The 25072-nt window shown below is 39.8% G+C and overlaps 3 protein-coding genes and 1 long non-coding RNA gene across 12 annotated transcripts in view; 1 reads left to right on the top strand and 3 right to left on the bottom strand.

The window, feature by feature from the left end:
- The window catches only part of LOC115179515 (zinc finger protein OZF), a 919448-nt gene that overhangs the window by 659504 nt on the left and 234872 nt on the right, over positions 1–25072 (bottom strand). The gene's annotated exons all lie outside the window — the stretch shown is intronic.
- LOC115179511 (zinc finger protein 665) overlaps positions 1–25072 on the top strand; it is a 514676-nt gene that overhangs the window by 302046 nt on the left and 187558 nt on the right. The window lies entirely within an intron of this gene.
- Positions 7508–7763, bottom strand: LOC115179590 (uncharacterized). Its single transcript, XR_003872968.1, has 2 exons — positions 7732–7763; positions 7508–7694 (listed from the first exon to the last, which is right to left on the bottom strand). It is a non-coding gene; the product is annotated as an uncharacterized LOC115179590 (long non-coding RNA).
- Positions 15444–19825, bottom strand: LOC115179513 (zinc finger protein 501-like). Of its 2 annotated transcripts, XM_029741111.1 has the most exons (3): positions 18328–19825; positions 16102–16774; positions 15444–15933 (listed from the first exon to the last, which is right to left on the bottom strand). In XM_029741111.1, the coding sequence occupies exons 1-3, from the start codon at positions 18635–18637 to the stop codon at positions 15510–15512; spliced, it is 1407 nt and encodes a 468-aa protein (XP_029596971.1). In that variant the 5' UTR covers positions 18638–19825; the 3' UTR covers positions 15444–15509. The 2 variants fall into 2 exon arrangements, with proteins under 2 accessions (XP_029596971.1, XP_029596970.1); XM_029741110.1 differs by having other exon boundaries at positions 15444–16774; positions 18328–19824.

Raw genomic sequence — 25072 nt, 5'->3', positions numbered from 1 at the left:
TTGTCTGAGAGAAATTTACAGGGTTATCAAAACATCACACCAGGGTAAGCCTACACAAAACACAATCCTTATTTTAAGTGTTTCTAAAATGAAAGGAACCATTTCCCTGTTAGGTTTTATGACAATCTCTTGCTAACTGAATACAAATAAAAAACAGAAATATGACATTTACATAAGTATTCAGACCCTTTACTTAGTACTTTGTTGAAGCACCTTTGGCAGCGATTACAGCCTCGAGTCTTCTTGGGAATGATGCTACAAGCTTGGCACACCTGTATTTGGGGAGTTTCTCCCATTCGGATCTGCAGATCCTCTCAAGCTCCGTCAGGTTGGATGTGTCACTGCACAGCTATTTTCAGGTCTCCCCAGAGATGTTCGATTGGGTTCAAGTCTGGGCTCTGGCTGGGCCACTCAAGGACATTCAGAGACTTGTCCCGAAGCCACTCCTGCGTTGTCCTGGCTGTGTGCTTAGGGTCGTCGTCCTGTTGGAAGGTGAACCGTCGCCCCAGTATGAGGTCCTGAGTGCTCTAGAGCAGGTTTTCATCAAGGAGCTCTGTACTTTGCTCCGTTCATCTTTCCCTCGATCCTGACTAGTCTCCCAGTCTCTGCTGCTGAAAAACATGCCCACAGCATGATGCTGCCACCACCATGCTACACCGTAGGAATGGTGCCAGGTTTCCTCCAGACGTGACGCTTGGCATTCAGGCCAAAGAGTTCAATCTTGGTTTCATCAGACCAGAGAATCTTGTTTCTCATGGTCAGAGTCCTTTAGGTGCCTTTTGGAAAACTCCAAGCGGGCTGTCATGTGCCTTTTACTGAGGAGTGGCTTCTGTCTGGCCACTACCACTGTTTTAGGTGGAGCTATTCTTTGCTTCTTTTCAAACAAATACTATGTGATATTTTACATAACATCTTGCTAGATATGCCTTTTGTTTTGTTCGTGAGGAGTAACGGCCGAGAGAAGGCAGGAGGCACCGTTTTGTTTAGTCGCTTAGGTTAGACTGATCCCTTTAACGGATCAGTCGTCCACCAAATTTATTTTTTTCCCACCTTTATTTAACCAGGTAAGCTAGTTGAGAACAAGTTCTCATTTACAACTGCGACTTGGCCAAGATAAAGCAAAGATCATCATCATTAGGACCATAAACATTAACCAGATTAATATGCTCATTCAAAAGAGTTTCCTGTATGAAATTGTATCTACCAGATGTATCAGTTATAATATTATCCACTTGAAACAGAACAGATTTGTGAATTAAAACCATAACATCATGAGAATGAGGAGAAACAGGATGCTATTACTTGCCATCTCCTGCATACTTTCAGTAGCTCAGCCTTCAACAAGTGAGTTTCTTCTAGGATCACAATAGATGAAGTTGTTAAGCCTAGTAATAACCTGTTTAAACTTGGATAGTTTACAAACTCCACAGACATTCCATAAAGTACATTTCAGTTTTGCATTTGAAGTCATTTAACCAAGATGTAAACATGGAATAAGCTATAGCATAAAGGCATATCTAAAATATGTTTAGTAACCACAAGGAATGCAGGAATATTTTGTTGTGAGAAAAATATGTAAAGATCTGTTGGAGCAAACAAAAAATACATCTATCCTAACAGTAAAACACTGAACCCCATTCCACTGTCTCCTTAACCGAGACACCCAAGCTGTTTAAAGGCACAGTCAACTTAGTGTATGTAAACTTCTGACCCACTGGAATTGTGATACAGTGAATTCTAAGTTAAATAATCTGTCTGTAAACAATTGTTGGAAAAATGTCTTGTGTCATGCACAAAGTAGATGTCCTAACCGACTTGCCAAAACGATAGTTTTTTTTTTACAAGAAATTTGTGGAGTGGTGGAAAAACGAGTTTCAATGACTCCAACCTAAGTATGTAAACTTCCGACTTCAACTGTATATCACCCTTGTTAAGCTCCACAAATTTGACCCTAATACCCCAGACCTGTGAAAATGGTTGTGACCTGTGTGTTAAATGTAACACGCATTTAGGCACCTTGTATCATTGCCTGGAGGAATGTGCTGAGAGCTCAGTACTGCGTTATATCTCTTAGATTACCTGTACCCCAATACCACTAATCCCTAAACTATGCCTCCTAAATCTTTACCCAGAGAATATCTCTTTACATAAGAGAAAAAACAAAATGTTTGACCTCTGTCTATTACAAGCTAGACGTTTAATTGCTCTCCACAGGAAGTATGTCAGTTCCCTCACTTGGTCATTGGTTAAAATAATTAACGTCAAGCCTGGCTCTTGAAAAATGTACTTATATAGTTAAAAAGAAAGCCCCAGAGTTTAATAATATTTGGGATCTGTTTTGTGAGTTTTTGGAAACCGGTGATATTGTAGAAGCATTGGAACTGTAAATCTGTATATTCTCTATTTTTTTATGTGAATATTGGCTGTAGTTCCTAGAGTAACCTACATATCACACTTTTTATTTTTAAATGTTTTGGTACCCTTCCCCAGATCTGTACCTCGACATAATCCTTTCATGGAGCTCTACGGACAAGTCCTTCGACCTCATGGCTTGGTTTTCACTCTGACATGTACTGTCAAATGTGGGACCTTATATAGACAGGTGTGTGCCTTTCTAAATCATGTCCAATCAATGTAATTTACCACAGGTGGACTCTCAATCAAGTTGTAGAAACATCTCAAGGATGATCAATGGAAACAGGATGCACCTGAGCTCAATGTCGAGTCTCAGCGCAAAGGGCCTGAATACTTATGTAAATAAGGTATTTTTGTTTAGAATTTTTAATACATGTACAAACATTTCTAAAAAACCTGTGTCATTTTTTAAATTTAATACATTTTATAATAAGGCTGTAACATAACAAAATGTGGAAAAAGTCAAGGGGTCTGAATACTTTCCCGAATGCACTGTATGTATTCATATAAGAAGGCTGTGCAATACAAAAGAGGAATAAAACTATTCTAAAAGTGGGTAAGATGGGGAGTGTCATCCTCTACTCACTATCACAAGGGTTAGTATCTACACAGACTCATTTCATAGAACTTTAAAACACTACTTCAATTATTTAGTGATCACTCCTGATAGCCCAGTGAATAAAACAAATGCTGGCAATACTGGTGTCAAACCATGCAAGTCTCAGTAGCATGAAATAACATCTACCTTCTCATTGTAACAGTTCATCATGAAACAGTTCTACTGCAACTTCTCATACACAGTGGGAAGTTGGAACGAACAACAAACTTAGTTAGATAGAACCTGCTCTTACCATGATTAACAGATTTCCCAATCTTCTCCTCCTCTTCTTCATCTTTAATGTTGACATTCAGCTCCAGTGTTTGACTGCAGTCTTCCAGCTTCACTGATGCCATCTCTGGATCCTGCAGTGCAAACTGGGCTCCACTGTCACAATCAGGACCCAGTGACTGTAGGTTTGGACTCAGTGTGGAAGGAGAGAGGAGGGCTGGGTTTGTCCTCACTGTTGATGTTACCGGCCTCAGACTTACTCTGAGTCGGCCAGTAGTAATAAAGAGAAACGGACACAAAAGTTAGTATTGACAGTTCAGGCACTTTCTTTATCCTCAAAAAACACTTTATATTTTGGTGCAGGAGCTCCACAATACTGTAAAGCTAATATTCTATAAGAGGAACATGAGCTCAAACAGTAGAAATTTGAAGTGACGGTACTCAGCTTTGGTGAGCTCCTGTCCAAGTCAAGCACTGATCTAATTTCAATAACTCCGATTCACATTAGACAATGTATACACTTTAAATCAGACTACACAACTTAAGTGCACTCAACTATAGTAGATTTCCTGAATTCACAAATGCATAAATGACTCAAAAAACATTTAGTACAAGGTTACCGTTTGTTTTAGGCAGCACTATGTACTATTTTCCTGAATAACCTTGTCTTCACTGTATTATTTCAATCAAAACCAATAGTATGTCTGTTCACACCATAGTAACATTTCTAGATAAAGATAGAAACAACTGAATGTCTCTGAATATTAGTACACATGTAGAAAACTGATAATCATTACATTTAGATCCAAAACAGTAGTGCAACCCCCTCTCTCTCTGCTGCACCCTCACTGCCTGGACTTTACATTTCATTGTATTCACAGGAATGTCGCTGTACTGATGTGTAATATTGTTATTATTGTTGCAATAAAAAAATAAAGAAATCCGTTGACGCAGACCGAGTGGTGCCGCCATTTTACCAGCTCGTGAATTTTACACAAAACCAATAACTTGCAACACGAATTCAGAAATCTCAAGTAAATATATTCTTTATGAAATGACCTTGAGAAAATGATGTACATCCACTCTGACAAACCCCAACGGCTCTAACTATGTAACTTGTAAAATAGTTATCACGTTCTTCACCAGCTTGACACAAAAACACATCAAACCTTTACCAAACGTGATAATACCTTAACGGATGTATTACCTAAAATGGTATGACATATTCTTTCGATATTATAAAGTTTAAACGTGCTATTACATACTTGTAGTAATAAATAGAAACGGACACGAAGGTTATCTTCTACACCGCATCGTTCTGGCGATTTCTTTATACTGAAGAATGGTGGGCGCCTTCCCGGAACTTCCTGTTCCCCCACTAACACCGTCCGTGCATTCCGGATCCTTGGGAAGGCCCTACCACATTACATGAGAAGGTGTCGTAGCCTCCTGCAGGACACATCTCCTTTGCATAGAGTTGATCAAGATGTTGATTGTGTGATGCTATTTCTAGAATATTTTCTGGTCTGTGGTGTGTAATGAGGAGCAACCAGATGCTGCACTTGACACATTTATGAAATTGATTTTTCCAGTTACTAATAAGCACGCACCTACTAAGGAAATTACTGTAAAAACTGTTAAATCTCCTTGTATTGATGAGGAATTAAAACATTGTATGGTTGAGAGGGATGAGGTAAAAGGTATGGTAAATAAGTCTGTCTGCACAACTGATTGGTAAACGTACTGCAAATTAAGAAATGACTAAATTAAATAAAAATAAACTATACTATGAAACAAAGATAAATTATATAAAGAATGATAGTAAAAAGCGTTGGAGCACATTAAACAAAATTCTGGGGGGAAAAAGTCAACTTGGCTCCTTCATACATTGAATCAGGTGGCTCATTTATCACAAAACCCACTGATATTGCCAAGATAAGCAAACTTAGGGATGACATGCCAGCAACAAACGCTGACACTACATATCCAAGTATATCTGACCAAATTCTGAAAGACAAGAAATGTACTTTTGAATTCCGTAAAGTCAGTGTGGAAGAGGTGAAAAAAACGATTGTTGTCTTTCAACAATGAGAAGCCACTGGGGTCTGATAATCTAGGGGCGGCAGGTAGCCTAGTGGGGCCAGTAACTGGAAGGTTGCTGAATCAAATCCCTGAGCTGACAAGGTAAAAATCTGTTGTTCTGAACAGGGCAGTTAACCCACAATGACCCCAATAGGCCGTCATTGTAAATAAGAATTTGTTCTTAACTGACTTGCCTCATCAAATAAAGGTTAAAAAAATCGAGATGGAAAATGACTGAGGATAATAGCAGATGATGTTTCCACATCGTCAATTTAAGCCTACTAGAAAGTGTGTGCCCTCAGGCCTGGAGGGAAGATAAAGTCATTCTGCTACCAAAGAATAGTAAAGCTCCCTTTATTGACTCAAATAGCCAACCAATCAGCCTGTCAACAAACTTCTGGAAAAAATTATGTTTGAGAAGGACACTCGACACTCAACACTTACACAAATTACTGATGATTGGCTGAGAGAAATTGATGATAAAATGATTGTGGGGGCTGTCTTGTTAGACTTCAGTGCAGCTTTTGACATTATCAATCATAGTCTGCTGCTGGAAAAACGTATGTGGCTCAACTACGTCTCGTTATGAATAATGTGGAAATTGAGCAAGTTGAGGTGACTAAACTGCTTGGAGTAACCCTGGGTTGTAAACTGTGATGGTCAAAACATATTGATACAACAGTAGCTAAGATGGGGAGAAGTCTGTCCATAATAAAGCGTTACTCTGCCTTCTTAACAACACTATCAACAAGGCAGGTCCCTCGTTTTATCACACCTAGACTACTGTTCAGTAGTGTGGTCAGGTGCCACAAAGAGGGACTTTGGAAAATTGCAGTTGGCTCAGAACAGGGCAGCATGGCTGGCTCTTAAAAGTACACGGAGAGCTAACATTAATGACATGCATGTCAATCTCTCATGGCTCAAAGTGGAAGAGAGATTGACTTCATCATTACTTGTTTTTTTAAGAGCTGTTGACAAGCAGAATGTACCGAGCTGTCTGTTTAAAATACTAGCACACAGCTTGGAAACCCATGAATACACCACAAGACATGCCACCGGAGGTCTCTTCACAATCCCCAAGTCCAGAACAGACTTTAGGAGGCGCACAGTACTACATAGAGCCATGACTACATGGAACTCTATTCCACATCAGGTAACTGATGCCAGCAGTAGAATCAGATTTAAAAAGCAGGTAAAAATACCACCTTATGGAACAACGGGGACTGTGAAGAGACACACACAAAGGTACAGACACATGCATAAGCACACATTGTGATATTGTTGTATGGTGGTATTGAACATTTTGTGTTGTGGAGATGTGGTGGTGTAGGGATGTCATATGATGTACTGTTTTATCTTTAGCTCATTCAGTACAAACATAGTTCACTGTTTAATCTGTTGTTTTATAAGTCTTTTAGGAAATAATGTCTGGAGGGTGAAAATCTCAAAACATTGTCTTTTACTCAGAGTATTATTAATATCACCTCCCCTATCTGATATCTTAACTTTCTCTATGCCACAAAATCTAAAGGTAGAAATGTCATGCTTCAGGTCATTAAAATGTACTGCGACTGGATAATCCCTGTCGTTTCTCCTGATTTAACTTTTATGTTCACTAATTCTCTGTTTGAGAGAGCGGGATGTTTTACCGACATAGCAGAGCCCAGATGGACATTTAATAATGTAAATAACATGGGTGGTGGAACACGTAATAATGTCATTTATTTGGATTTTCACCCTCCAGACATTATTTCCTAAAGGACTTAATGATGAAATGCCTATGTATGTTATGTTGTGAATTTGAACATGAATTATGTGCCTATTTAAGATTACTCTGATGTTTTTCGTACGATGTACCCAATGATTAATGAAAACTTGCTCGGTAGGTCCATGTCCTCATTGTTGTTTAACAGACGTGTTTAATACGTGTTATTTATACACTTTTGTAATATTTATGAAATGCATATTGTTATATTTGGTAGCACTTATTTGTTTTTCCTTTGTCTCCAACCCCTTTCGATGTGTGGAACGGATGTGGGTGGGGCTAGGTCTACATAAGGGTGCTAATTTCAGAAAATTCACAAAAGCTCTGACGAAGGCCGTGAGGCCGATACGTAACCTTATTAAATATCAGTGATACTATCAAGAGCAGTGTGCGGTTTCCTTTTTCCTTCATACCACTTTTATATAACACCTTTATTCAACTCCAGATATAACACCTTTTATACCACCTTTATTAAACTCCAGATATAACACCTTTATTAAACTCCAGCTATAACACCTTTTATACCACCTTTATATAACACCTTTATTCAACTCCAGATATAACACCTTTTATACCACCTTTATTAAACTCCAGATATAACACCTTTATTAAACTGGAGATATAACACCTTTTATACCACCTTTATATAACACCTTTATTAAACTCCAGATATAACACCTTTATTAAACTGGAGATGTAACACCTTTTATACCACCTTTATATAACACCATTTATATCACCTTTGCAGCAGCTAATAGGGATCCCTAATAAATACAAATACCTGATCTTCGCAGCACCATTCTTACACCTTCACATCATTGCACTGTGGTTCTTCAATGTTTTCCAGATTTAAAATAATAAAAAATAGTCAAATAAACATAGGCCAATGGAAACCTGTCTACTGATGCCATCTCTGGATCCTGCAGTGCAAACTAGGCTCCACTGTCACAATCAGGACCCAGTGACTGTAGGTTTGGAATGTGGAAGGAGAGAGGCAGGCTGGGTTTGTCCTCACTGTTAATCTGTCAACTCTGGATAGGATCCCAGTTCTAAATAGAAGTCTGAGAACCTCCTGGTCCTCCCCTGTGCATGCTACACGCCCTCCCATTGTTACGGAGTGTATGAACACATTTTGAACAATGGCTTCCTAAAATGCTGTGGTGCTGACTAACACAATAGGAAAGGTTGTGGTAGATGTGGGCCATCACAGGTGAGTTCACAGCTCTTTCACTCTGAACATTCATATCAATGACTCACCCTCAAATGGACCATCAATACCAGAGTTCTAGAAGACTATTTACATAATCAACTGGGCATCACAACAGTCTGACCCTCAATATAGTCCTGGGTATATATTGAACTCTAACAAAGGGCCATGGAAAAGGTCTGTTGAAATGAATACTGTAGTGGTGTGAGAAAGGTAACACAAGCTTCCTCTCTGGTTCCATTCCCCAATAGATAGATAGTGGGTAATTCTCGAATTGAATGGGAAATATTGTCTCTGGACTTTGGTACCTAATAAAACGCTGTTATTTTTTAAAAAGTTATATGAAATGAGTCTGTAGTTTCTAACTGATAGTGAGTGGAGGATGATATGAAATGAGTCTGTGTAGTTACTAACCCTTGTGATAGTGAGTGGAGGATGATATGAAATGAGTCTGTGTAGTTACTAACCCTTGTGATAGTGAGTGGAGGATGATATGAAATGAGTCTATAGTTTCTAACCCTTGTGATAGTGAGAGGAGGATGATATGAAATGAGTCTGTGTAGTTACTAACCCTTGTGATATTGAGAGGATGATATGAAATGAGTCTGTGTAGTTACTAACCCTTGTGATAGTGAGAGGAGGATGATATGAAATTAGTCTGTGTAGTTACTAACCCTTGTGATAGTGAGTGGAGGATGATATGAAATGAGTCTGTGTAGTTACTAACCCTTGTGATAGTGAGAGGAGGATGATATGAAATGAGTCTGTGTAGTTACTAACCCTTATGATAGTGAGTGGAGGATGATATGAAATGAGTCTGTGTAGTTACTAACCCTTGTGATAGTGAGAGGAGGATGATATGAAATGAGTTTGTGTAGTTACTAACCCTTGTGATAGTGATTGGAGGATGATATGAAATGAGTTTGTGTAGTTACTAACCCTTGTGATAGTGAGTGGAGGATGATATGAAATGAGTTTGTGTAGTTACTAACCCTTGTGATAGTGAGTGGAGGATAACACTCCCCTTTTTAGCTTTCAACTCTTACCCACTTTTAGAATAGTTGTATTCCCCTTTTGTGTTGTTCTGATATGAATACATACAGTACCAGCCAACAGTTTGGACACACCTACTCATTTAAGGGTTTTTCTTTATTTTTACTTTTTTCTACATTGTAGAATAATAGTGAAGACATCAAAACTATGAAATAGCACATACGGAATAATGTATTAACCAAAAAAAAGTGTTAAACAAATCAAAATAGTAGCCACCCTTTGCCTTGATGACAGCTTTGCACACTCGTGGCATTCTCTCAACCAGCTTCATGTAATGCATTTCAATTAACATGTGTATGAATTTGTGGAATTTCTTTCCTTCTTAATGTGTTTGAGCCAATCAGTTGTGTTGTGACAAGGTAGGGGTGGTGTACAGAATATAGGCCTATTTGGTAAAAGACCAAGTCCATATTGTGGCAAGAACAGCTCAATTAAACCATTTGTTATAGAATTTTACTTAGTCCAACATAAAGCTTGAGCTTTCCTTTCAGCACCATGGAGTGAATCCTTACCACCGCTACATCTGGCTATCAGCCACCGGAGTCTCACCTGGCAGCTAAACAGTTAATTCAGCCTCAGTTACTGCTGATATGACTGACTTGCTTAAACAAATATGGTTTCTACTGACTCCTTGTGGATTTGTGTAAGTCGATAAGAACCGCCTAGTTAAATAAAGGTTAAATAATAATAAAAAATGTACACGCTAAAATCACCACTGTAAAACACACAGGGTGTTCACTCCTTAGGCCCACCTTCCTTTCTGCGTCAGACTTCAGCCTCATGTCTGGGGTGGAACATCTACTTCTGAAAGTACCATGCTTAGATTCATAATGACATCTCAGATTGAATTCTTTGCAAACAGCGACAGTCTCGTTACAAACAAGACACACTGGTTTGGCATTGGAGAAATACGATGAATATATTGTAACAGAACAGGTAGGACTATTAATATAGACATTGGTGATTTTACCACTGTAATCAGATCAACATTATTATGTTATGGTCATTGAATTGATTAGCCCACTAACCACATGTTAAATGTGTAGTGTAGCCTACACTGTGTAGGACTATGAATTGGGCAGCTATAGGCTAGTTATGTTCTGGCCTGCAGACTAGCTACAAACTCAGCATTAAATTGACTGGAGGCCAAACCTAGTTACCAACCCACATTGTATAATGTAAATTATAAACTGGGTGGTTCAAGCCCTGAATGCTGATTAGCTGGGTATGACAAAACATTTATTCTTACTGCTCTAATAACGTTGGTAACCAGTTTATAATAGCAATAAGGCAAATCCGGGGTTTGTGATGTATTGCCAATATACCACGACTAAGGGCTGTGTCCAGGCACTCCGCTTTGCTTCGTGCATAATAACAGCTCTTAGCCGTGGTATATTGGCCATATATCACACCTCCTCGGGCCTTATTGCTTAATTCAATCTCCCCATTCACTATCATTCAGATAATTCAAACGTGTGGATATAGTGCTACATTTGAAGGACTCATTGGCTCTGTTTATTGAAATGTTGTTGCCCACCAGTGCACTCAGAAGAGGAAACAAACGGCAAAGACGTGTTTCACTGTAGAAGCACTGGTCCTTTTACATTTGAATCCCAGGTTGCAAAGCGGAGTGCCTGGACACAGCCCTTAGTCGTGGTATATTGGCAATATATCATATTACACTATTTAAGGGCATATCAGATGGTCTGCTCTGACCATAACAGTCCCACCAAGCATAGGGTTGGTTGGTCAAAGATTTAAATGGGAAAATAATGTACCTGTGAAAACCCTATGAAATAGCTCCCCAATACCGTCTGATGTATATATTTAATGTATTACATGAATAGTGACCACAGTCCTTCCGAAAATACATTTAAATCTTGTTTTACTGTGATCATTTCCACCCTGCTGAATGTATTCAATGTATTCCATTCCCAGTGCAGCTTTAGATCTGGGCTATAATGACATCTGTCAGTTTCTTCTATGTTCCTAGGCCTAGTACAATGAAAAACATAGTTTTTTTGGTCACTACCATTCCCCGTAAGGGCTGTTCTTCACATTGGAGTGCTGCGGCATGCACTTTGCGTCGCTTTACCATGTCGGGCGGGCCGGGCACAAAGGTCAAGGCGGCTCTCCACTTCCCTCCAGTAGTTATTTAACAATCCTGATAACACATCACTCCTGACAGACACAAGCAGAAACTCTTGTATAAATGTAGCAGCCTGTACACCTAATCATTAGTGATCTGACATGCTGTATTGCATGGAAACTGTAGGCTACTAACAACAGCAGCTACATAGTCTAGCTTACTATGGTCCTGTCCCTCTGACCAGGGTAAACAAAGTGGTAATGTTGTATATTGTATATACAGTATTTCACTTCAGTTTATTTAATTTAATTATACACAAGAGAAGAAGAGGTTGCCCAGCAAAAATGAATGTTCAAACATTATTTTTCATTACATTCTTGTCATTTAGCAGATGTTTTTATCCAGAGCAATTTACAGGACAAATAAATGTTAATTGGCTTGATCAAGGGCACAATGCCAGATTTTCCACCTAGTCGGCTCAGGATTCAATTTGTAAGTCGCTCTGGATAAGAGCGTCTGCTAAATGACGTAAATGTAAATGATTCAAACCAGCGACCTTTCAGTTACTGGCCCAACACTCTTAACCGCTAGCTACCTGCCACCAGATCAATTACCTTCAATACAGTTATTCAAATACATTCATCAATGACTAAAATAATGAATCTAGTATTAAAATACAATTTAATAAACACAAGTAGTCGATTCATAGCCTGTTTATCATTAAACAATAGTTGTTTAGTAATATAAAATAATCCACCCAAACTAATGCTGAAAACTAATCATCACACCATCTTTATCTGATATTCACTGTGTACAAAACATTAGAAACATCTTCCTAATATTAAGTTGCACCCCCTTTATCCTCAGAACAGCCTCAATTCGTCAGGACATGGACTGTCCAAGGTGTTGAGAGCGTTCCACAGGGATGCTGGTCCATGTTGACTCCAATGCTTCCTACAATTGTGTCAAGTTGCCTGGGAGTGGATCAACTCTGAATAGCTTGTTCCATCTCCTCCCACAGATGCACAATTGGATTGAGATCTGGTGACTCGGCAGGCCACTGCAGTAAGCTGATTTCACTGTCATGTTCTTGGAACCATTCCTGGACAAGCCTTGTACCATGGGGCATAATCCTGCTGAAAGATCCCTTTGCAGAAGGATACACTGCTGCCGTGAAGGGATGCATCTGATTGGCAAGGATTATTTAGACATCCTGTGGCATTCAAACATTGTGCAACTTTTATCAAGGGGCCCAATCTGTTCCCTGAAAACACACATCACACCACCACCCTGCAATGCTGACACACGGCATGGATGCAGGCAGTGGTGTAAAGACTACTTTAGCAGTTTTTTGGGCATATCTGTACTTTACTATTTATATTGTTTATAACTTTTATTTCACTACATTCCTAAAGAAAAGAAAATATTTTTTACTCCATACATTTTCCCTGAAACCCAAAAGTACTAGTTACATTTTTTATGATTAGCAGGACAGAAAATGGTCCAATTCACACACTTATTAAGATCCCTGGTCCTCCCCTACTGCCTCTGATCTGGCAGACTCACTAAACACAAATGCTCCATTTGTAAATGATGTCTGAGTGTTGGAGTGTGCCCCTGGCTATCTGTAATATATTTAAAAAAACAAGACGATTGTGCGATCTGGTTTGCTTAATTTAAGGAATTTGAAATTATTCATACTTCTACTTTTGATACCTAAGTATACTTACAACCAAATACTTTTACTCAAGTAGTATTTTAATGTGCGACTTTCACTTGAGTAATTTTCTATTAATGTATCATTACTTTTACTCAAGTATGACAGTTAGGTAATTTTTCCAATGCATGTACTCGTAGTTTCCTCCATACCCTAGTCCTCCCATCAGCGTGAAACAACAGGAACAGGGATTCATCAGACCAGGCAATATGTTCCCAATTTTCCAGTGTTTTCATTCCTTAGCCCTCTGCAACCACAGTATCTTGTTTTCTACTGAAAGCTAATGGGGATCCATAATAAATACACCACAACTACATTATTAAGGATCATAGCTTTTCCCCTGGATTCTCCTGGTCAGTCTATGTCATGGTGTCCTTAATGTTTTGTACACTCAGAGTACAGTGGGGGAAAAAAGTATTTAGTCAGCCACCAATTGTGCAAGTTCTCCCACTTAAAAAGATGAGAGAGGCCTGTAAGTTTCATCATAGGTACACTTCAACTATGACAGACAAAATGAGAAAAAAATCCAGAAAATCACATTGTAGGATTTTTTATGAATTTATTTGCAAATTATGGTGGAAAATAAGTATTTGGTCAATAACAAAAGTCTATCTCAATACTTTGTTATATACCCTTTGTTGGCAATGACACAGGTCAAACGTTTTCTGTAAGTCTTCACAAGGTTTTCACACACTGTTGCTGGTATTTTGGCCCATTCCGCCATGCAGATCTCCTCTAGAGCAGTGATGTTTTGGGGCTGTCGCTGGACAACACTGACTTTCAACTCCCTCCAAAGATTTTCTATGGGGTTGAGATCTGGAGACTGGCTAGGCCACTCCAGGACCTTGAAATGCTTCTTACGAAGCCACTCCTTTGTTGCCCGGGCGGTGTGTTTGGGATCATTGTCATGAAAGACCCAGCCATGTTTCATCTTCAATGCCCTTGCTGATGGAAGGAGGTTTTCACTCAAAATCTCACGATACATGGCCCCATTCATTCTTTCCTTTACACGGATCAGTCGTCCTGGTCCCTTTGCAGAAAAACAGCCACAAAGCATGATGTTTCCACCCCCATGCTTCACAGTAGGTATGGTGTTCTTTGGATGCAACTCAGCATTCTTTGTCCTCCAAACACGACGAGTTGAGTTTTTACCAAAAAGTTATATTTTGGTTTCATCTGACCATATGACATTCTCCCAATCCTCTTCTGCATCATCCAAATGCTCTCTAGCAAACTTCAGACGGGCCTGGACATGTACTGGCTTAATAAGCAGGGGGACACGTCTGGCACTGCAGGATTTGAGTCCCTGGCGGCGTAGTGTGTTACTGATGGTAGGCTTTGTTACTTTGGTCCCAGCTCTCTGCAGGTCATTCACTAGGTCCCCCCGTGTGCTTCTGGGATTTTTGCTCACCGTTCTTGTGATAATTTTGACCCCACGGGGTGAGATCTTGCGTGGAGCCCCAGATCGAGGGAGATTATCAGTGGTCTTGTATGTCTTCCATTTCCTAATAATTGCTCCCACAGTTGATTTCTTCAAACCAAGCTGCTTACCTATTGCAGATTCAGTCTTCCCAGCCTGGTGCAGGTCTACAATTTTGTTTCTGGTGTCCTTTGACAGCTCTTTGGTCTTGGCCATAGTGGAGTTTGGAGTGTGACTGTTTGAGGTTGTGGACAGGTGTCTTTTATACTGATAACACGTTCAAACAGGTGCCATTAATACAGGTAACGAGTGGAGGACAGAGGAGCCTCTTAAAGAAGAAGTTACAGGTCTGTGAGAGCCAGAAATCTTGCTTGTTTGTAGGTGACCAAATACTTATTTTCCATCATAATTTGCAAATAAATTCATAAAAAATCCTACAATGTGATTTTCTGGATTTTTTTTCTCTCACTTTGTCTGTCATAGCTGACGTGTACCTATGATGAAAATTACAGGCCTCTCTCATCTTTTTAAGTGGGAAAACTTGCACAATTGGTGGCTGACTAAATACTTTTTTCCCCCACTGTATGTTGTGTCTACCAGCTCAATCCCACAGAAAACTGCAGAGGGAAGCAGTAATACCCAGTAAACCATCAGACTCCATTGTGAGACATCTCACAGAGGATATTCAACCCTAAATTAATCTCAATATCTTTACAGTAGAAACTAACAAAACTCAACAAAACTGACAAGGTGCACACTAATCAGTAAAGTAAAGGGAGGCAAACATTCTATAACGCTCCCTTTCCTCTGTACAGTTCTCTCACAGTGAGAAACTAAAGGATTACAATAGAGTGTTCTACGCTTTCTTCATTTGATCCAATTCAACATTGCCAATTATTTAATGACATGATAATTAAGTGGAGTGTCTAATCTTAGCTGGTCTGAGAGAACTGATGAGGCTTCTCTCCTTTATGTATACATTGGTGTCTTTTTAAATGGCTCAATCTGTAGAATCTCTTCTCACAGTCAGTGCAGTGATAAGGCTTCTCTCCTGTGTGTATACGTTCATGTCGTTTTAAGTTGCACAGTAGAGAGAAACTCGCCGCACAGTCAGAGCAGGAGTAAGGCTTCTCTCCCGTGTGTATACTTTCATGTCGTTTTAAGTTGCACAGTAGAGAGAAACTCGCCGCACAGTCAGAGCAGATGTAAGGCTTCTCTCCTGTGTGTGTTCTCTGATGAACTTTTAGCCTAGATGATGTTGGGAAGCATTTTACACAGTTAGAGCAAGAGTATGGCCTCTCTCCTGTGTGTGTTCTTTGATGAAGTTTTAGCTCAGTTGATGTTGTGAAGCATTTTACACAGTCAGAGCAGGAGTAAGGCTTCTCTCCTGTATGTTTTTGTTCGTGTGTTTTTAAGAGGCCTAGTCGAGAGAAACTCTTTCCACAGTCAGAGCAGGAGTAAGGCTTCTCTCCAGTATGTATATGTTGGTGAATTTTTAAGTGGCCCAGTATAGAGAAACTCTTTCCACAGTCAGAGCAGGAGTAAGGCTTCTCTCCTGTATGTTTTTGTTGATGTGTTTTTAAGTGGCCCAGTCGAGAGAAACTCTTTCCACAGTCAGAGCAGGAGTAAGGCTTCTCTCCTGTGTGTATGCATTCATGTCGTTTTAATTTGCACAGTAGAGAGAAACTTGCCGCACAGTCAGAGCAGGAGTAAAGCTTCTCTGTGTGTATACGTTCATGTCGTTTTAAGTTGCACATTAGAGAGAAACTCGCCGCACAGGCAGAGCAGAAGTAAGGCTTCTCTCCTGTGTGTGTTCTCTGATGAACTTTTAGTTTAGCTGATGTTGTGAAGCATTTTATACAATCAGAGCAGGAGTAAGGCTTCTCTCCTGTGTGTGTTCTCTGATGAACTTTTAGCCAAGTTGATGTTGTGAAGCATTTTACACAGTCAGAGCAGGAGTAAGTCTTCTCTCTTGTCTGCACTCTCTGATGAACTGTCAGAGCCTTTGATGATGTGAAATTCTTCCCACCGTCAGTATAGGAATACTGATTATCTCCTTTGTGTATTTTTAGGTGTATTTCTAGTTTTGATAGAATTGGGAAAATCTCCTCACAATGTGGGCAGTGATGAGACCTCTTAGCTCTGTGATCTTCCTGCTGTTGCTCTCTAGATGTAGAGAATGTCTCAACACGGTCTCCTGTGTGAACAACATCAGAAGAACCAGTCAATTGGTGTGATATACATGTCAATCACATGTATTTTATGTAGCCCTTATTACATCAGAAGTTTTCACAAAGTGCTTTACAGTAACCCAGCCTCAATCCCCAAAGAGCAAGCAATGCAGGTGTAGAAGCAAAGTGGCCATAAAAAACTTCCCAGCAAGAAGGAACCTAGGAAGAAACGTAGAGAGGAAACAGGCCCAAAGGGGTGGCCAGTCCTCTTCTGGCTGTACCGGGTGACATACGTATTCATATCAGTAGGCTGTACAATACAAAAGCGAATAAAACTATTCTAAAAGTGGGTAAAAGTCATGAAAATATCATCATAAATATTATCATCATATCATCCTCCAGTCACTATCACAAGGGTTAGTAACCAGGCTGTATCACATCTGACCGTAACTGGGAGTCCCATAGGGTGGCACACAATTGGCCCAGCATCGTCCGGGTTTGGCCAGGGGTAGGCCGTCAATGTAAATAATAATTTGTTCTTAACTTCTTCGGTCTAGGGGGCAGTATTCAGAAGTTTGGATGAATGAGGTACCCAAAGTAAACCTGTTACTCAGGCCCAGAAGCTAGGATATGCATATAATTGGTAGTATTGGATAGAAAACTCTAAAGTTTCCAAAACTGTTAAAATAATGTCTGTGAGTATAACAGAACTGATATGGCAGCCGAAAACCCTAGGAAAATCCATCCAGGAAGTGGGATCTTTTTGATGTGAGTGGTTTTCCATTGACAGCCTATTAATTATGTCATGGGTTAGGGCCCGATTGCAGTTCCTATGGCTTCCACTAGATGTCAGTCTTTAGACATGGTTTCAGGCTTGTTTGAGTTTTTTGGATATAAAGAGGGACTTTATCGAACAAAACAACCATGTATTGTGTAGCTGGGAGCCTTATGATTGCAACCAGATGAAGATCTTCAAAAGGTAAGTGATTCATTTCATCGCTATTTCTGACTTCCGTGACTCCTCTAATTGGTTGGAAAATGTTTGTAAGCTTTTGTAAGCGGGGCGCTGTCCTTAGATAGTCGCATGGTATGCTTTCGCCGAAAAGCCTTTGTCAGATTTCACAAAGTGGCTGGATTAACAAGAAGTTAATCTTTAAGCTGATATATAACACTTGTATTTTCATGAAAGTTTATTATGACTATTTCTGTAATTTGAATTTGGCGGTCTGCAATTTCACCGGATGTTGGCCAGGTGGGACGGTAGCGTCCCACCTAGTGCAGAGAGGTTAACTGACTTGCCTAGATAAATAAAGGTTAAAAAAAGGAGAGTAATTTCATAAAACTTTAAAACACTGGCAGTTTGTCTACTTCACTTCTTTAGTCTACTCTCTGATCACTCCAGATAACCCAATGAATAAAACAAATGCTGACAATACTGGTATGCAAGTCTGAGTAGCATAAAATAACATCTACCTTCTCATTGAAACAGTTAATCATGAAACAGTTCTACTGCAACTTTTCCTGCACAGTAGGAAGTTGGAACGAACAACAAAATCAGATAGATAGAACCTGCTCTTACCATGAGAAACAGATTTCCCAAACTTCTCCTCCTCTTCTTCATCATCTTTAATGTTGACATTCAGCTCCAGTGTTTGACTGCAGTCTTCCAGCTTCACTGATGCCATCTCTGGATCCTGCAGTGCAAACTGGGCTCCACTGTCACAATCAGGACCCAGTGACTGTAGGTTTGGACTCAGTGTGGAAGAAGACAGACAGGCTGGGTTTGTCCTCACTATTGATGTTACCGGCCTCAGATTTACTTCTAGTCGTCCTGTAGTAACAATGAGAAACAGACATAAAAAGTTATTGTCTTGACAGTTCTGGCACATTCTTTATTTTCTATTAAAATACATTGTATTTTTTCTTGTTCAATTATCTAAATCAGTGCTTGACTTGGACTGAAATAGTTGTCGATACTCATTTTGGGTGGCGGTAGTGTTTATATTTAGATGCAGGAGCTCCACAATACTGTTGAGGTAATATTCTATAAGAAGAACATGAGCTCAAACAGTAGAAAATTGAGGTGTCGGTTCTCAGCTCCAGTGAGCTCCTGTCCATCTCATGTCAATAGATCAGGTAGGTAAGCATTGACAACAAAAAATGAATTCATTCAAATTAGACAAAGTACACGCTACACAACGTAACTAAACTTAACCTATAGTAGATTTCTTGGATTTACAAAAATTCATAAATTCCTCAAAAACCATTTAGTACAAGGTTCCAGTATGTTTTAGGCAGCACTATGTACTATTTTCCTGAATAACCTTGTCTTCAATGTATTATTTCAATCAAAAAGCAATTGTATTTCCCTTTCACACCATATTAACATTTATAGACAAAGATAGAAACGGAATGTGTCTGAATATTACTACATAAAATTGTCTCTCTTTGACGCAGACAGAGTGGGCGCCGCAGTTTTCCCAGCTTGTGAATTTTACACAAAACCAATAACATGCAAAACGAACTCAGAAATCTCAAATAAATTGATAATTTGAAATTACCTTGAGAAAATTATGTACATCCATTCAGACAAACCCAAAGTCTCTAGCTATGTGACTTGTAAAATAGTTATCACGTTCTTCACTTGGTTTGACCCAAAAATAACAAATCAACCCTTTACCAAACGTGATAATACCTTCACGGATGTTACCTAGCATGGTATGACATGTTCTTTTGATATTAGGAAGTTTAAACCTGCTACTACACATCTGTAGTAATAAATATAAAAGGACACAAATGTTATCTTCTTAACATCACAGTTGTTGCACTTTATTCTGAAGAATGGTGTGTGCCTGCCCAAAACGTCCTGTTTCCCCACTACCACAGTGCAGCCACAGATAGAACAATGAGACAGATATTTCACCGGATGTATAAATGTGAAGCATTCGCTTTGCGTTTCCACTCACTGCCAAATATCGTAGAGAGAGGAAGCCCGCTGGCCAGCAGTGGGAGAAGATGGAACGAGATGGATTTTGGCCGACATTCTGCAAATGTTCTAATCAATGAAACATCTGATCTTAATACAATTTTCTGTTCCCAAAACTAAAATCTGTTATGAACAGAGTGGACTAAGTTTTGTAGACTTTACCCTTCGCAAAATTATTTTTTTTAATTGCGTTGTTTAGAAGGAATGTAAAGGCGAATTGAGTTATTGCACACAAGTGCTTCACAGAGGAGGCGGTGCCTAACAGAAATATGCAGATGTGTGCTAGAACGCGCCAAATTGGATCTCGGTAGCTGGTGCTTGGCTCTGCCCGCTATAACTCATCTGTTCCCCATCGGAAACGACTGGTTGTGGTCTATCTTCAGTGCAATCGTCCATGCATTCAGGGATCCTTGGGATGGCCCTACCCCATTATGAGAAGGGCGGTGCTTAATTTGAGCCGGATCCTCCAGCACCTCTCAGTTTTGTAGTCTTTCGTTCTGGAACCCATTTGCCAGGGTCAGGTAGACTACAGATGAAGATGGAAGTTTACATACACCTTAGCCAAATACATTTAAAAACTTAGTTTTTCACAATTGCTGACATTTAATCCTAGTAAATATTCTCTGTTTTAAGTCAGTTAGGATCACCACTTTATTTTAAGAATGTGAAATGTCAGAATAATAGCAGAGAGAATGATTTATTTTAGCTTTCATTTCTTTCATCATATTCCCAGTGGGTCAGAAGTTTACATACACTCAATTAGTATTTGGTAGCATTGCCTTTAAATTGTTTAACTTGGGTCAAACGTTTCAGGTAGCCTTCCACAAGCTTCCCACAATAAGTTGGGCGAATTTTGGCCCATTCCTCCTGAGAGAGAGTCAGGTTTGTAGGCCTCCTTGCTCGCACACGCTTTTTCAGCTCTGTCCACAAATTTTCTATCGGATTGAGGTCAGGGCTTTGTGATGGCCACTCCAATACCTTGACTTTGTTGTCCTTAAGCCATTTTGCCACAACTTTGGAAGTATGCTTGGGGTCATTGTCCATTTGGAAGACCTATTTGTGACCAAGCTTTAACTTCCTGACTGATGTCTTGAGATGTTGCTTCAATACATCCACATCATTTTCCTTCCTCGTGATGCCATCTATTTTGTGATGTGAACCAGTCCCCCCTGCAGTATGATGCTGCCACCCCCGTGCTTCACGGTTGGGATGGTGTTCTTCGGCTTGCAAGTCTCCTCATTTTCCTCCAAATTTAACGATGGTCATTATAGCCAAAAAGTTCTATTTTTGTTTCATCAGACCAGAGGACATTTCCCCAAAAAGTAAGATTTTTGTCCCCATGTGCAGTTGCAAACCGTAGTGTGGCTTTTTTAATGGTGGTTTTGGAGCAGTGGCTTCTTCCTTGCTGAGCGTCGATATAGGACTCGTTTTACTGTGGATGTAGATACTTTTGTATCTGTTTCCTCCAGCATCTTCACAAGGTCCTTTGCTGTTGTTCAGGGATTGATTTGCACTTTTCGCACCAGAGGAATGTTCATCTCTAGGAGACAGAATACGTCTCCTTCCTGAGCGGTATGACGGCTGCGTGGCCCCATGGTGTTTATACTTGCGTACTATTGTTTGTACAGATGAACGTGGTACCTTCAGGCGTTTGGAAATTGCTCCCAAGAATGAACCAGACTTGTTGAGGTCTACAATTTTTTTCTGAAGTCTTGGTTGATTTCTTTTTATTTTCCCATGATGTCAAGCAAAGAGGCACTGAGTTTGAAGGTAGGCCTTGAAATACATCCACAGGTACACCTCCAATTGACTCAAATGATGTCAATTAGACTATCAGAAGCTTCTACAGCCATGACATCATTTTCTGGAATTTACCAAGCTGATTAACCTGTCTGGGCTAGGGGGCAGTATTTTCACGGCCGGATGAAAAACGTACCCAATTTAAACAGGTTACTACTCTGGCCCAGAAACTAGAATATGCGTATTATTAGTAGATTTGGATATAAAACACTCTGAAGTTTCTAAAACTGTTTGAATGGTGCCTGTGAGTATAACAGAACTCAAATGGAAGGCAAAAACCTGAGAAAAAGTCAACCAGGAAGTGGAGGATCTGAGAATTGTAGTTCTTTCTAGTCCCTTTCGAAACTACAGTATCTGTGGGGTTATGTTGCACTTCCTAAGGCTTCCATTGGCTGTCAAAAGCCTTCAGAAAGTGGTTTGAGCATTCTCCTGTCACTGGGCAGATAATAGGAGCTCAGTTACTGAGTGGTCTGCCTGGCAACAAAGGGATGGGATATGCGCGGTCACACGAGTGCCCCGTTCCTTCTTTTTCTTCTTGAATTAATATGCTATTGTCCGGTTGGAATATTATCGCAATTTTACGTTAAAAATACCATAAAGATTGATTTTAAACAGCATTTGACATGCTTCTAAGTACGGTAATGGAACATTTTGACTTTTCGTCTCTGGTTCCGCGCTCGTGCGTTATGCCTTTGGATAAGTGATCTGTACGCACAAACAAAACGGAGGTATTTGTACATAAATATAGATTATTTCGAACAAAAACAACATTTCTTGTGGAAGTAGTAGTCATGGGAGTGCATTCTGACGAAGATCAGCAAAGGTAAGAGAATATTTCTAATACTAATTCTGAGTTTAGGTTGCCCCGAACTTGGCGGGTGTCTGTATAGCTCTCTGATGGCTGAGCTATGTACTCAGAATATTGAAAAATGTGCTTTCTCCATAAAGCTATTTTAAAATCTGACAAAGCGGTTGCATCCAGGAATAGTCTATCTATAATTCTTTAAATAATTGTTATATATTTTGTCAACGTTTATGATGAGTATTTTAGTAAATTGATGTGCACATTCACCGGAAGTTTTGGTGGGAATACATTTTCTGAACATCACGCGCCAATGTAAAATTCTGTTTTTGGATATAAATATGAACATTATCGAACAAAATATACATGTATTGTGTAACATAATGTCCTAGGAGTGTCATCTGATGAAGATCGTCAAAGGTTAGTGCTTCATTTAGCTGTGTTTTGGGTTTTATTGACACATGTCCTTGCTTGGAAAATGGCTGTGTGATTATTTTTGTCTATGTACTCTCCCAACATAATCTAATGGTTTGCTTTCGCTGTAAAGCCTTTTTGAAATCGGACAATGTGGTTACATCAAGGAGAAGTGCATCTTTAAAATGGTGTAAAATAGTTGTATGTTTGAGAAAGTTGAATTATGACATTTTGTTGTTTTTGAATTTGCCGCCCTGATATTTCACTGGCTGTGTCCCGCAGGTGGGACGCTAGCATCCCACGTAGCCCATAGAAGTTAAAGGCACAGTCAACTTAGTGTATGTAAACTTCTGACCCACTGGAATTATGATACAGTGAATTATAAGTGAAATAATCTGTCTGTAAACAATGGCTGGAAAAATGACTTGTGTCATGCACAAAGTAGATATCCTAACCGACTTGCCAAAACTATAGTTTGTTAACAAGAAATTTGTGGAGTGGTTGAAAAACGAGTTTTAATGACTCCAACCTAAGTGTATGTAAACTTCCGACTTCAACTGTACCTCTAGTGACATGAAAAATAATTTCCACTGTTTGCAATGTAAAAATCCTAATTACATTTGGATTCCTCTGTAATTGTCATGCCTCCTAAAAAACGTAATGTGAAAACGTGCCTGATATTCTAAGAATGTATTAATGTTGGGCCGTCCCAGGTTTATGGTTTATGCAACATTGTAGCCTATTTAGACCAAGGCATGGCCATTGCTGTGGTGAGAGAGAAGTACGCCTGTATCTCTCACAGAACTAAAATGAGATTCACTTTCTATGATCTCTCTCCCTCTCTGTGCTGTTATAGACATGAGCCAGCAACTCATCTCTCCAGCATTGCACTTCATTTATTTCCTAATAGAATAATAGCTGTGGGAAGTGTGTTGAGGTGCTGCAGCACTACAGTCTGTTCAGAAAGAAATGAAATAATTCCCAAAACTACACCAGGAGTATTTAGCTACAGAGGATCAATAGATAATTTAAATAAAAAAGCCTAGTTGTGTGTAGCCAAATCACAAGGCATGTCTACAGTCAGGAACATGTGGCAAATCTGTCAGTGAACAGCATACAGCCAAAACAGGCCTTTAGCAATATTTCTAATACAGTCACTGGAAAACACAGGTTGTAAAGCAAATGGATCCTGCTGAAAATAAAATACTAATCTGTCTGTATGTTACCAAGTTATCAACTTCCAAATAGGACTATTGAGCAAACAGCATTTTTTTTACAAAGTAAAGCAAGAGAGAGATGGGCTTTTGGCCGGTGAGTGAGCTGCACATCATTGGGTGAGTCAGTGAAACTGGAAAGCTTGTTTAGGACTATAACTTCCTCCTCATATTGTACAATGTGTTTCTCCTCATACCTGGCCTAGGCTATTGATGGATTAGAGACAAGGTCGTTTTTATTGACCTCAGATTCTCGGTTTGTCAGTGTCAAAGTAGCCTGTCATTTTGGTCATTTGTGAGGTATTAAAAAAGATTCTTCAAAAGTCCCCAGTCATCTAAAATGATGTAGAACTGCATGAAATCCGTTTTGCCACATTTTTCCCGGACTCTAGGCTACAAAAAATGTACTTCATGTGTGTAACTTCTGTAAGCGGTTCAACACCACTGCTCCAGAGTGGCACAGCGGTCTAAGGCACTGCATCTCAGTGCAAGAGGCATCACAACAGTCTCTGGTTCGAATCCAGTCTGTATCACCTCTGGCCGTGATTGGGAGTCCCATATGGCGGTGCACAATTGGCCCAGCAGCGTCCGAGTTTGGTACGGGTAGGCCGTCATTGTAAATAAGAATTTGTTCTTAACTGACTTGCCTAGTTAAATAAAATAAAACAATTATAATATGCCAGTACGCAAAAGCCATGATAATGCATGCAATGCTTTATTATAAAGGTATTTTATTTAATGTGTTCTGGTACCTCAGAGACCCCCAGGTCAACCCTCTCAGGCTCACTTTTGGTTCCAGCACCTCCCAATTTACACAGTAAGCACTGGAGAAGTGGGTAGCTGCCGCTGCCTCCTCCGGGACACATCTCTTTTACATAGAATTGGTGAGGATGTTGATTTTGGCCTGTGGAATAGACCACGTGTAACAACACCTGAACAGGATCGGTACATCCGAACATCACACCTGCTAGACAGGAATGTCAGTGTTTTGCCATGGCCAGCGAAGAGCCCGGATCTCAATCCCATTGAGCACGTCTGGGACCTGTTGGATCGGAGGGTGAGGGCTAGGGCCATTCCCCCAGGAAATGTCTGGGATCTTGCAGGTGCC

Source organism: Salmo trutta, chromosome 39, assembly GCF_901001165.1.
Source record: "Salmo trutta chromosome 39, fSalTru1.1, whole genome shotgun sequence".
In the NCBI taxonomy this organism is placed as follows: Eukaryota; Metazoa; Chordata; class Actinopteri; order Salmoniformes; family Salmonidae; genus Salmo; species Salmo trutta.
Note: the sequence above shows the minus strand (reverse complement) of the source record. Positions and strands in the feature narration are given on the sequence as shown.